The sequence below is a fragment of the Pithys albifrons genome, chromosome Z (assembly GCF_047495875.1).
Source record: "Pithys albifrons albifrons isolate INPA30051 chromosome Z, PitAlb_v1, whole genome shotgun sequence".
Taxonomy (NCBI): domain Eukaryota; kingdom Metazoa; phylum Chordata; class Aves; order Passeriformes; family Thamnophilidae; genus Pithys; species Pithys albifrons.
Genome location: NC_092497.1, coordinates 13,776,201 through 13,790,318, shown reverse-complemented (window position 1 = coordinate 13,790,318; position 14,118 = coordinate 13,776,201). Strand labels below are relative to the sequence as shown.

Genomic DNA, 14,118 nt, shown 5'->3' with positions numbered 1-14,118 from the left:
AAGTCTGAGTCAAAAGCTAGTGCTCGTTCCCCTAAAATCAGGCTTGTGCTTTGGCCATCAAAGCCACAGAGCTGGCTTATGGCTGCCCTAATTCCTGACATCTCTGCAGCACCTTGGCCTGGCAGAGGAAAATGGTAGCCTGGTTCCTGGAGAAAGGATGGCACTGAGGCTCACCCTTTCCTTGCTCCAGCCTACAGGCTTGAATGCAAAGCTCAGCATTTCTTCTGGCTTGGAATTTCCTGGCTGAGCTCTGACCTGCCTTGTCACTGTGGATGTGTCCATGACTGCTGGGCTGCAGCTAGCCCTACCTGCTGGCAGCACTTTGCCTGCCCACACATTGCCTTCTTATTGGCTGCTTTACCAGTTTTCAAATAACTTTTTTAAAAAGTGTCTCAGAGGTTTAAGTGAAGTGCTAGAAGGTAGCTGAAATCAAGCAAGACTATGACACCACATCTGTGCAAGACTATATCAGTGGGTTGGGCTGCTAAGAACCAGCACACCAACAGCATATCCTGGCAGGGCCTCCAACCCCATCTCCCTCCATGCTTTTCTACACGTGGACTACACTGTGAGCATCCATCACTTAAAAAGCCACTCAGCAGATGGAGAGCAGAAAGCAGTATCTTCCCAGCCAGACAGCCTGGTGGGTTTGCACAGGCTGCCTGAGGTGAGTGTAGGGGAAGCTCTGCACCTGCAGAAAAACCCTGCCATCCAGAGGTGCAGTTTCATCCTACCATCGGCTAAAAGCAGCTGCCCACCCCCAGTGGCAAGGAGAAGGTCTCACACTTTGCCACCTCTCCAGTCCTCCGTCCCTGTTCCTGCAGGCATTTCCCTCTAGCTTCCTATCCCAGGGTTTCTCCCTTCCCTTTGGCACTGATTTGAGTAATCTAATAAAATTCAACACATTTCCTTCAGCAGAAAAAACCCCCACTGTTCTGTTTTCTCTCATGGGCTATGAATCTGAGGTGCTAGGAAGCATTAATACCAGAGTAGCTCCAGAAAGCCTGGCACTCTGAAAACAACTGAAAGTAGCAACAGCAAAATCCTAACAAAGTTGATCACACAGTGCCTAAAGTTCATGAGTGAGTCTTAAGCATTATTGGGGAAAACAAACTCTACTAAGCAGGCTATTACTGTCCTGAAATGAAATTATAAAAATAAGGACAAAGTCAGCCTTCTGAATTTGCTGATTTATAACACAGGTACAAAACATAAGAAAAACACAAATGAAAGAGTTTGTATTTATTATTAAAAAATACAGTTTAATTACATAGATGAAATACATATATAAATAAAAAGGCCACCAAAACTGTAAAATGCCAAATAAATAACTTAAAAATTTGGTTTACCATCTACCAGTATTGCTTAAGGATGTATTTTTCAGATGTTTGCTATCCAAAGCTTATTATCTTCTATGGGAACCTTGGCAAAATTGTTCATGATACTTGAAAAATGTTCTCCTTGATGTCCCCTAATCTGTTTGTTTTATCTACTTCATGTTTCTCTCTTGCTGAAACTCACAACAAAACGGGTCTCAAATAAATGGCTTACTTGGTAAAAGAAACAAAATTTAAGGGGAGCTTCCTGAAAAGTGGTCAGATAGAAAAAAAGGACAACCACGTGTGCATTACAGACACACATGCAAAAAGATTAAAGAGGGCAATGCTATCCATGTGACAAGCAATAAATGTGCAGGATGAGGACAGGCAGCAACTTCGGTTCCCACAATCACTCCAAATCCTGAGTAATTGTTTTGAAGCTCATTGTTGATGGACAAAAACAATCTGGTCATGCACCAGAAAGTATCACAAACATGAATGTTGGTTATCCCTGAGGTTTGGCACAGGCCTCAGATGGCTACAGAACACAAAGGGTAGCAACTTCCCATCAAATATCTTTGCAATCGTCTCAACTCCAGCAAAGACTCATTTCTCTGTAGAAAGCAGAGACTTTGTCCAGTTGGTGTTTTCGATCCATGACAGGATGCAGGACAGCTCAAAGGATGCTAAATGTGAGACCTGAAACAGACATTTTCAAGAGATTGTCATGACACTCTGCAAAAACACAAAGGGGGTGAGGCTGGAAGACATTTGTCGAGATCACTTAGTCCAAAAGTCTGCTCAGAGCAGGCTCAGCTGAAGAAGGTTGCCCAAGACTTTCCCTAATGGGATTTGAATATATCCAAGGACAGAGACCCCACATCTATGGGTAAATGCTCAGTCACCCTCACGGTAAAAAAGTATCTTCTTGTGTTTAAATTAAATTTTCTGCTTTCAGTTTGTGCCCATTTCTTCTAGTCCTGTCACAAGGCACCACCGACCTCCAGACAACACTCCTCCCAGTGGAGTTTGGGATGCTGCAACAGTGCGTCCACTAGGGCTGCTGCTGCACAGTGACCCTAACCTGACAGAAGCCTGCTCAGTTGCAGCTGAGGTTTTATTAGAGGCTGCTGAAGGCCAGGTCAGGGAGGAAATCCGGCATCTTCCAAAGAGCAGGAAATTCTTCTCCAACTCAGTTCCTCCATAAGAAATGGGGCATTTTCAGTACCTTCTGCAGTCAGCAAGTCTTTCCATTCAGTAGCACTATCAGTAAAAAACAGAGAAAATTCTTTGTCTCTACTAAGTGACTGAAATAGATGTGTTTTTTAAACCTGAATCCCTGAACTAATTTGGTGGGGGATGTGGCTGTGTATCCTAAAAACCAGTATGTATTAAGTAGCAAGCAGGATGTGAAAGCTGAGAGAATGACAGGGAAGGACAAAACCTTCATTGCTGCAAGAGACAATGAAACATGGAAATATATATCACAGCGTAAAGATCAAATACCTAATTAAAAAATAGTACAAGATATTTATGATGTCCAAAAAGCTAGTGTCTAATGCTCCCTAATCCTCTCAAAGCATTCCCCATTCCACTGGCACATTGTTTTCTGCAGCCTGCAGAGTTCAACTCTTTGGCCTGAACCTCTACCAGGACTACCTCATCCATGACACGCCCTCCTCTTGGAACCAGCTGGTTGAAACAGTTTACTCTTTCCCTCCTTTTAAACCCATTTCAGGTGCTGTCTTGTTCTTTTTCCAGAAGTGCCTGAAAAAAATGGTTATATTTTGCAGGTTTCTTCTTCCATCCTGTGATGTTACATGGCAAGTGTAAATAGCTAGAAGGCACCTGTCTCACACTACTGAGGAAGTCGGTTTGCACATACATGGAGAGAGTCAAAGTTCTTGGCTCCATAAATCAACACACCACAGTGCTTTCATTATGACTGTTCATTAAGATGAGAACAGTAGCAACCTGCAGACAAGGGATTCACCTGGGAATGAGAACATCATGAAATGGGAATGAGAACTAAAAATGCCAGCAGAAAGCTTCTCTCCATTCATGGCTGGAGTATCAGCTGCAATGCCAACACCTCTGTAAACAGTCATCTTCATAAAACACTTGCATGGTTTCAGAAACATGTTACCTTCTGCTGTAATTGTCTAGAAACCAGAACACAAAAGAGAGCTCACATTTCCAATTCAAGTAACAAATTCTGGCTTCTAATTAAACCACAAAAGTTTTGGTTTTAGACACCTACTTTCCATCATTTGCAATTTGACAAGTTTTGTTCAAGGATTTTGTTCCTAAAATGATATTCTAGTTGAAATTTTTCATGCATGAAAGAGTTACACTTGAGTGAAATGCAGTTTAATTTTTGCCCTTAGGATTGTTTTCAGTTTTATGAGCCCAGCAACACAAAGCTAATCTTGAGTTGAAACTTTATATGTGTAACAATACCTCTAACACATCAGAAGGATCAGAACAACTTCTATGTTTAAAAGCAGCATGGCCAACATTCACAAGATACTCATTTTCCCTCATTTTAGAAAGATGATCGAAACTGCAAATTCCAAATGTACATAGGTATTGATATTTGACTCTACCACCATTTTCATAGGTGCCAGCAATTTTAAATTGCTTTTAAAATTGAGAGAGGTGTAAAGAATAACATGGCTTGGTAGTCTTCCAGTTTCAGAGGTCTTTCTGCATGAGTTAAATCAGACTGACTACCCTTCAAGGACATGGACTTTCCTCCATGAGGAAACTCAGTACCACTCAGTATCTTCTCTTAAGAACTTTCTTAACATGTCTGCTATCTGCACTGTTATTGTAGAAGTGCTCATTAACTATAAGGTTGATATATTTAAGTGGAAACACACCCTATCACTACTTGGGCATACACTCAGAAAGCCAGGTTCAGAATATGTTAGCACTTGCATATGGTTTATATCTTCTAGCTCTAAAAATTATCCAGGGTAACTCTGGCAATGTTTGAATAAGAGATCATTTTAAGAAAACTAAGCCAACGTATTTTGACTATCCAACTACAGGGTCAACAAGCCACCAACAGAACAAAGGGGTTCTCCCACAGCCCCACAGTTGTCCTCTTCTTTTTGAACAAACAGCTTTCTGTGCCAATATTGCGTGGATTCCTCTTTCATTAGAGGCCAGTATCCTGAGGGACTTTCCTCAACAGTAGTCTTTACTCCTGGCTGTAGCTGCCCTGTCCTCAGTAGAAGAATTGGCTTGAACTTGACGTATTTCACACTACACACCTCTTACCTGCAGAGTTTTATGGATCATCACGCAGTATATCATCATCTAGGTTAGTTAGGTACCTGGCTGTGGTGAAGTTTTCCCACTAAGCCTACAATTTTCAGTGGCTTATGCCCTCCTGAAGCAGTTACTTTCAAAGATGAACTCAACTGTGCTTGTTCTCAGCTCAGTGACTCTGAAAAGTCTGAAGAAATAATGTTTATCTTTTGTTGTGGTTTGGATGTTCGTGTTGTACAAAATAACTAATTTTGTTTTCATGTATAAGCACCTTCACTAAAAATAAAAGGAAACTAAATCTTGCCTAGCCTTACCCAAAAGTATTTCCTTTCAGTGGGAATTAGTTATGAAGAGCAGGTTTTAAGGTTTGTTTGGTTTGTGGGTTATTTTTTTCCTTTTTTTTCAGATAGATCATTTGTTTGCACAGAAAACCATAAGGAAATTTTATTCAAGATCACACAGCTAACACAGTCTCCTGTATGCCTGTGATTTAGAAAGTCTTGTTATGTGATCACAGACCACCAGTGCACATTCACTGATAAATATGACCAAACTGTACCCTCCATAATGAAATAATAAACTCTTCAAAGATCTATTCATGGCAATTTACTTATATTACAGGCATCTTTAATGTCCTTTAATAACTTTTCAATACAAAAACTTTCTATGGCCATTTTAGGCTTTCACTTCCTTGTGATGGAAACATGGTGAAAAAGTCCTACCAAGTCCTGTTTTGAGGACATGAAGCAGCAACATTAGTCACCCTTTTTAAATTACTTTTATTTTCAATAAGACCACTTTAAACAGACTGTAAACAGAATCAGGTACAAGTTGGAGTCCCAATATAAGCATGATCTGAGGAATGGGAAACTCACAAGTATACTCTCAGCTAATCAATGAGTTTGAGGGGCACTGAAGGGAACTCATTCATTGAAATTTTCCATTTTATGACAACGTACTCCACTGCTCCTCAGGATGTCACAAGGAAATTAATCCCAGCTATTGAGTTTAAGATGGGGAGTCTGATTTGTAGATGTGACCCTAATGAGCTGTACACAGCACACAGGGCTGTGCTCTATCTAGTCCAGTGTCTCTGTGTACCTGTCAGAGACAAAGAGGGCGTTTTTTGGTGCAAGGCATGCTGGAAGATATGGAGGTATTTACCTGCATGTTATCACTAAGTTAAAGTCTAGTTAACACTGACTAAAATCGGGATAAAGCTAAAGTAAGCACTGTACAAAAGTCTTATTGGTGTCCAAGGTGTCATGGTTGGAAAAGAATAAAACCATAAAACCATTCTAAACACATTTTTAAAAATTAAAATCTGGCCTCAGGAGGACTGGCAAACCCTTAAAGACAGTCTGTGGCAGCCTCAGGGCAGAAAGATTTCACAAGGATCACTCTAATGCCTTAATTCCAAAAAATACACTCCTCTCCAAAGCATCACTGGGAACCCTAGTATCTGGTATAGTTATAATTCACCAATATTTTAAATGTCTAGTCCAATTTTACCTTTCTGAACAGTAGCGAAAATCTGAATAGTCATTTTAGATGTCTCACTGGCAAAATGACGCCCAAGAAAAACATTTAGCAAAAGTTTTGTTTTACAGAGAAAGATAGTGATTCCAGGATGGAAAGGACACCAGTCATTTTGCCGCGAGTGAGACTAACTAAAATCAGAAAACATACTTCAAAATGAGTGATTAACGGTGACATCCAAAGTCACATGCTTATGTGAACTAATTCACCGCATTCCCGTTGCTGCTCTGGACAGCATTAGAGGAATGCTCATGCCCACATGAGGTAGTGATGCCACTGATCAGCCAGCAGGATTCACCATAGTACAGACTCTAGAGGTACAAGTGCAAGTCCACTCAAAATGTGAATGACATATAATGTTGAGATCAACTTAAATCCGAATGTGACAAACAACAAGTACATATATAATTAGTGCCTTGTTGATTTTGTTGGTCTTGAAGACATCAGACATTTCTGAAACAATAAAAGATTGATATTATTCTTCCCTAAAATAAATTATTCACATCTTCTTTATTAGTTTTAGTTCACGGATATGCACTACCTCTGACAGTTCTGCACCCCTCACATTAGGAATTGTTCAGCTTCAGACTCATTCCTCTTCTCAGACACTTCAGATTCAGCAGCAAATCAATCTTACCTTTGCATGATTTACATGTGGGATTCTATTATTTTAAGAAGTACCTTCTTTCCCAAAGAATGCTACATTTTCCATATCTGTAGACCTGATTTCAAGGCAGTTTGACCTGTTTTGATACCTAAATATGGCTAGACTTTCAAAAGTGTTCTATATCCAACAGCTTTTATTGTAGTTATACTTTATAAAGAATTCGAGTATTGCAGTGCCAAGCTTTTTGGAAAAAAATAAAAATCATTCACTGTGGTGCTGACCGAAGAACTGTGCTATTTTCAAATCTGGCCCTGATATTCAGTGCTATTCTCTTGTAAAGTCTTCAGATTTAATCAGCCTGATTCCTCCGGCATTTACACACAAAGCCAGTGATGTCTGCTGCTATGGACATCTGGGAAATAGATACAAGCCAAATCTTTGTTTATATTAGCTGGCAAGCATAATATATATATAAACCAAGAAGCATTCCTAAGCATCAGATATGATTATTTTTATCCTCCGTGCAGACCAACTTAACAGTTCTATTATTCTACAGGGCGTTGGAACTTTATACTCTGTTACTAAAAAAGCATCAATGCAATATAGTTCAATAACTTCATATCATGAACATCCAGTAGAAATCAGCTAACTGGTCATCTCTTTTCCCTATAATTGTCTAAAATCATAGAACCATTAAAATTCAGTATTATTGTGTTTATACTAGTAGCAGTGTAACACATTGGGGGCTAGTTTTAGGCTCTCTAATCTTCAACCAGTTGAAACAGAAATGGCAAAAACCTGTATATTTGCATGAGACAAAAACAAGATAATAATGAGAAAGCAGCAGTAAGAATGCTGGGAATATAAGATACAGAGAATTCCAGGCTAATCTGATACCAACTATGCTCTTCACCACACAGTGTCTAAGGGTTTGTTTTAAACCCTTCCCATGGAGTCAGTCATCCTGTTTCCTTGTCTCCAGCAAATGTATTACGTAACTGTAAATAAATGTTCAAATGAGTTTAGCAGCCATCAGGATTTTTTCATATTTGACCATGATAGCCTTTTTTTCTGAAAATTAATTTAAGAAGTTGCATTTGTGATCATTTTACTGTATATTTTGAACTTCACAAACAGATTTCTCAATCTGCTGCTTTCTTGGGATTACAAAATTGATCTTTGCAAGCTGAACCCCAAGCTAAAACTTGGGGAAAATGGAGATGCATTGTGCTATCTTTTTTCTTTCAACCCACAGGACCTCCCAGTCAGTTCCTGTTATTGAAGATGAACTGGTTCTATGACTTCTCTCTTGATACAAACTTTAACTTTGACCTCAGTTACAATTCCTGTACAAGTCTCCCTTCTATTGCTATTAAAAGGGCAAATAGAAAAAAAACTCTTCAATGAACTTGTTACTATGTCTTCTTTACCTACTGAATGTGTGATTCTAGATGTGTGAGTAAATGATAGCTCTTTTGCACTCTTAATTGCCCAGCATGTGATATGCTGCAGAACAAGGAAGAGATGTAAGTTACCTGGAACTACACCTGTTCTCAGTGTTTTGAGAGCAACATTTCACAGTAAGGACCCAGCCATGGAGTACTCAGAAGTCTGCAATTACAATAGCCCTTGGCAGAATGCAGATGTAATTTAAATCACACAAACTGTCTGGGGGATTTCCCTCTTCAAATCTTGCTACAAGTGGATATTCAAATGTTTGAACAGATTGTGACAAAATATTCCCAATAAAACTCATTACTTCTTATTCAGAAAAAGAAGTAAAAAAGAAATTATTGAATCAGTGAACCTGAAATATTATAAAAAAATGAACCTAACATGTGTACTAACAAAAGTAAACACAATATTAGCATATTAATTCATCTCCTCCACAATACTACAATTAGTTTCCAAGCTTTAAACTGTTTTAATTTAATGCACTGAAATTCATTTTCCCCACGTCTGTCATTCTGCTGTGACTAGGGGAAACAAGTACACCAATACGTTACAGTAGAGATTATTTAAAAATATCTATACATTTCCAGCCCCAGTTTCACATATCCAGTATTTTTAACACGAGCTACTAATGATCTCATTCACAATGACTGTCTGCCTAATTTCCTCAAGTACTTAATGGTAGCTATTATGACAACCAAGGATCATGGGACTAGATCCCTAAGAGACAAGGTCAGACCAGTAAAATTAGCCATCTGTCCAGTAAGGGGTTTAAGCTCAGGCTGTATTTAAGCATTAAGCTTCCAGCAGGCATTTGTTTTTTTCTCACATGAGCTAGAGAACACACAAAAATGACTCTAAAAACCCACAATATAAATCTTTAAACACTGTGAAATAAAGATAAAAGGGATCTGAAGATACAAACACTTTGTGAGCTGAGGCAGAACTTACTAAACTTGTTACATTTTCAATTCAACCGATCCCAGTGTACTCAGTGACAAAAGTCGCAGCTGGACTCAAAGATTCCAGGATAGTCCCAGTGTTTGAGATGATCTCAGACATAGTTATCTTCTCTTAGCACCACAATTTTTCAAGAACGCAGAATGTCAAACTTCATAATGTACTGTGTCCCATCTCACTGTTTACATTTTGGTTTCTCATACACTGCAGACGGTAAAAGGGCTGTAAAAGCTGCTCAGACTCCGAGTTTTAACTGTCAACCGCTAAAAGGAACACGAACAATCTCCTTGATCAACAGCCGTGGGAACTCTCCCGCAGGACACAGGTAATGTTCAGCCAGAAGCAGGATCAGGACCACATCATGCTTAGCACACTACATTTTTGGACAAAATCATGGCTTCTCTACTAATTTCCTTTCACATTTACTAGTCTGCATTTTACGTTATTCGCTGCCACACACATGTCACAGCCAGAGCCCAGCCTTACTCACAGATCACCTCTCTGGCTCAGTCGTTCACCTGGCTCCTAACTGCTCACGCACCGTAAACCACTGAATCCAGGTAAAAACGGACAAAATCTTAGCCAAGTCCATCTGCACCAGTTGCAGTCTGGTCCTGGTCTGCAACTTCACTGAACCTATAGGCAGTGGGAGCAAGATGCCGTAGGAAGTGGATCGTACACCGATTCCGCAGCTTCCCGGCTCCCAGTGCCACGGTCCCTGCCACTACCTGGGCATCCTCTTCTCCCCGTGGGAGTACACGGCAGGGGCTCACCGGGGAAGGCGTGGAGCGGCGGACGCCCCGCCGGGCACCCACTCACGGACGCGCTACCCCAGACGGAGCCCGGCGGCCCGACCAGGCACAGCCCCGACAGCGCTGCCCGCCCGCCCCGCTGCAGGCTGTCCCCGGCCCGGGGCAGCCTCAGTGTTAATGGGACGCGGAGCTTTGCCGGTGTAAGCGCGGCGCGGGGCGGGCACCCCACGTCTGGCGCTGCCGCCCGCCCTACCTTGCCGGCGGGGGATGTTCCTGCGCGGCGCCGCCGCGCACCCGATGCACGAAGCCAGGAGCAGCAGCAAGGCGAGGCAGTGGCAGCGGCGGTGACAGCCGCCCGGCACCTCCATGTGCGCCGCGTCCCCGCGCCCGAGCGGGGTGCTGGGGGCCATAGCTGCGGGCGAGGGGCACCGCCGCCGCCGCGTACCCTCCGGGCGGCAGCGGGGAGTGCAGCGCAGCCGGGCCCGGCGCGGAGCACAGCGGAGCGCGGGGCTGGTACCCGCGCCGGGGAGGGACGGAAAGGGAAGGGGGGAGGAGGCTGGGTCCGGCCCTTTGATGGGATTATCACCGCCTGGCGCGGGCCACGGCTCGGCACCTCCCCCGCGGGGCGCCGCCGCACCGGCTCGCCTGGCCCAGTCCCGCTGGAGGGGTCAAGGCATTCCCTGCCAGGAGACCCCCATGCCGGCGGAGACCTCCGGCTGGCCGGCCCTGCTGCGGGGGGACGCTCAGGAACCACCCCTGGATACCGTGGAGTGGTGTGTCACCCCCTCCTCAGCGGGGACCCCTGCTCATCCCTGCCCTCCGCCTGCCCGGGGGATGTCCTCGGCCCCGTCTCGCCCTGCGGGACCCCAACTCGGCTACTCCCCTCCCCACGGAGAATCGGCTTTGACATAGGTTTCTTCCCTTTTTTCCCCCAAGCTGTACGGGGCTGAAGTACTAGCCAAGCTCTGGGACGAAGGCGAAGCTAGGAAGATGATTTGGTGAGGAAGTTGTTGCTGAATTAAGAGGATAAATTAAGTTTAATCTCCCCAGATGGGGGCTGAGACCTATCCAGCCACTCAGACTAATATAGAAATCCCTATGAAGATTAGAGGGGATGGGGGGGTGGGGGAGGGGCAGCGGGGGGGCAAGGCAAGGGGGAGCTCTGGGATTTGAACACCCACCCCAAGCCCCCCCCCAAAAAAAAACCAAAACCCAAAAAAACACCAGAGATTAGCAGGAAGTCCAAAGCTTCCTTTCAGAGCAATATAGCATTAGTGGGACAAAAGACAAAATCCATTTGGTCTAGTATCCCATCTTTGAAATATAACAGACAGAGATGAGTACAAGAAACTTAATTCTATCAGACATGAGATTATCGGCCCTCTGCTTCAGGTCTCATCCTAAGCTTGGCTAGTTAGAGATCAGTATAAACCCTGAAACACCAGAGTTGTTATGTCCTGAGGGTTTGTGCAGGCTTTGGATTGGCAATCAGCTTCACTTGTTTATATTAGTGTTTACTTTGATAACTTTCAATGGGTTTGATGTCCATATAAATTATGTATGCTTATACAGTCTCTTTTTGAATTCATAACTCTGATATTCTGTTCAATGAATTCCAGGCTGTAATTTTATGGCATGTGGAGAAAAACCAGGAAGAGGTCAGAAGAAAAGCTGTCTTTCTATGGGAACAATGCTGATGTAGGAAATAAGGAAATCTGTAACCTTTCAGGGTACGAGAGAAGACAAGGAAATGATAATTAAGCCCTTTTGAACAGAAGATCAGAGGAAGAGAGTTGGAGCCATAATGTGTTAAAGCACTCTAAGTGCCTCATGAAGATGCTGGAGAGGAGAATCAAAGTCCTCACAGGAAACAGTGGAGAGGACGATCCTTGCTTACCTCAGGGACAAGAAAAGGAGACAGACACCTGGCCTTAGTAAGGGCAGCATGCAAGTTTCAGTGATCACTGCCAGGAGAGTATGCTGGAGGCTGCAGGAATTACAGATGAGGAGTAACTTCCTTAGCATAATTGGGATGCCAGTGGTGTGTCTTTGTCACACCCTTATCAATCTGCCTTTGCAGAGAGGAAGAATTGCAGTACATGTAGGAGAAGTGCGGGACTCACGGCAGGAACTCCTGGTGGGGTGAGGAACTGAGGTGCAACGTGAAGCTGCAGTTTACAGGGCAGAGAATGAACTCTGGACTCCATATTTGCCCAAAAGTCACATGGGACTGCTCTCTCAGTCCCAGTCAGTAAAAATGGCAGACAGATCACAGCCAAGGGTGGAGAAAAGCAAAGTCTCTCCTCTATATGCACTTAAAGTAATTGTGATTTGTACAGTGCCCTGTCATTAAATACACTACTATTTCTGCTTTTCTTTTTTACTTGATCACTTCATTGTTTCACACCTTTATCTCCATCTTCTTTCCTCTGACTTTCTTTTCTGGTAGTACTCATATTGGCCGCTCTACTTTTTCTTCTCACAAATGCCTATCTACCAAAACTACTCTCTGATTAAGTCGGACATATTGAGGCCAAACTGATTGGATCACCATAGTTGATATCACTGAGTTTCCAGCAGTTATACAATTCAGTCAGATTTTTTAATTTTAATTACAGTTTTGGGAGATTATCTCTGCAGCCATGCAAGTTGGAAACTTGCCTTTTGCTATAATGAAGAGGGATATTTAGTTCTGGATGTATGGAGAGGTGCTCTTCTTGAAAATCCTACCAACAATAGCAATCCCCTACAAGCTCATTCAATTCCTTCTAAAAACCAGCATGAATCCCAGTGGCTTTTCCACTGGTAGGATTTTTACGTGCTCCTCATTGGCATAGTCCCTGTTGTCTTCCAGCAGTATACAAATTAAAATTAGTAATGTTTGGCACACATTTGTTATTGCAACCTCTCTCCAGCAGGAGAAGCATTTTAGTGGAGGAGCTAGAATAAAAACTTAGAATTAGGTTTAATAAATATATCCCTTGCTGTTCATTGATCTAGATGGAAGATGAGTGGAATGTGCTATGTACTTCTGACAGTGCTGAGTTCTGGCAGGGATTAATGTGCCAGTACCAGAGTAGCTTGTGAGATATACCATCCTTTTACAGATGAAAAAGTTACCTTTATCATGGAGGACTCTGCTGAGCCAGAGAAGCACAGTTACTAATGAGACACCATGCCTGCATATTCATCCAGTTGCTTCTCCCTGTCCTCACCTGAAACTTGTTTTGTCTCCATTTGGCTTCCATCAGTGGTCTGTGATTGGATTCAGCCTCAAAGCCATCTCTGTGCTAATGATGAGATTTTTTATCTTCCATTGAGAATACATAGATGCGTAAACTATCTACTGCATGCCTGGTTCATCAGTGATTGTAAAGAGTTGTTGATAAGGATGGAGACACAAACTTTTGAAACTCCAGAAACCCAGAGTCTAGTGGTGGTGGAGACAGTTTTCTGTCACTATCTGCTGAATGTGCTTCATCAGGGAAGATGCTAACTAAGCCAGCACATGAATTTGGATATATCAGACCTGTGTTTGGGTCAAATATTCCATCCTTTGTCTCACTCTGTAGCAATAGGAGGGAATCAGACTCCGGTCCACATAGTTTCCTACTCTGGGAAGCAAAGGGATACAATACAGAGCACAGAATTTTTCCCTCATGTCTCTTCTCTAAGAGGCAACATGTGTGCATACAGCAATAAGAATGCAAGGAATGATGTCCTGGGAAGGCAGGATAAACACTGCCTTGTAATTCTGTGTACCCAGACCCCTTATAAAGCTCTATATCCAGAAGGGTTGGCTTGGTTCAGCTTGCAACTGCTTTACCCTTTTATACCATGTGTGATTTGCAAGTGTTGAAATCAAGAGCCACCTCTTTTCTTTAAAAGGATAGAAGCAGATATAAAGTACCAAATGTTTAAGCATGGCCATAACCTCCCTTTTGGGTTTTGGAGGTCTAGTGTAATATTTTGGGCGTAAATTTCAAAGCTAGCACATCAGGACTCTTGAAGAAACAAAGAAGATACCTAAACCATTACTCATTCATAGTTAGAAATAGATCCCTTCATTTATTTTCAACACTTGATTTTACAATAAATTACTGAGGAAGCAGTTTGCTGTGGAAGGACCTAAAACAGGATGTGTACCCCAAAGGTATTAAGTAAAAGTAAGGAAACCTTTCTCTGTGGGCAGTCAAGTGAGCAGATGGAGAGA

The 14,118-nt window shown here is 42.6% G+C and overlaps 1 protein-coding gene across 2 annotated transcripts in view; it reads right to left on the bottom strand.

Annotated features, from left to right (window-relative positions):
- Nucleotides 1-10,423, bottom strand: part of EGFLAM (EGF like, fibronectin type III and laminin G domains) — an 84,610-nt gene extending 74,187 nt beyond the window's left edge. For both annotated transcript variants that reach the window (XM_071580157.1, XM_071580158.1), the window contains exon 1: nucleotides 10,159-10,423. In XM_071580157.1, coding sequence (XP_071436258.1) covers nucleotides 10,159-10,315 — 157 coding nt within the window. In that variant the 5' untranslated portion in view covers nucleotides 10,316-10,423. The remainder of the gene's footprint in view (nucleotides 1-10,158) is intronic.
- Nucleotides 10,424-14,118: the final 3,695 nt, after the last annotated feature.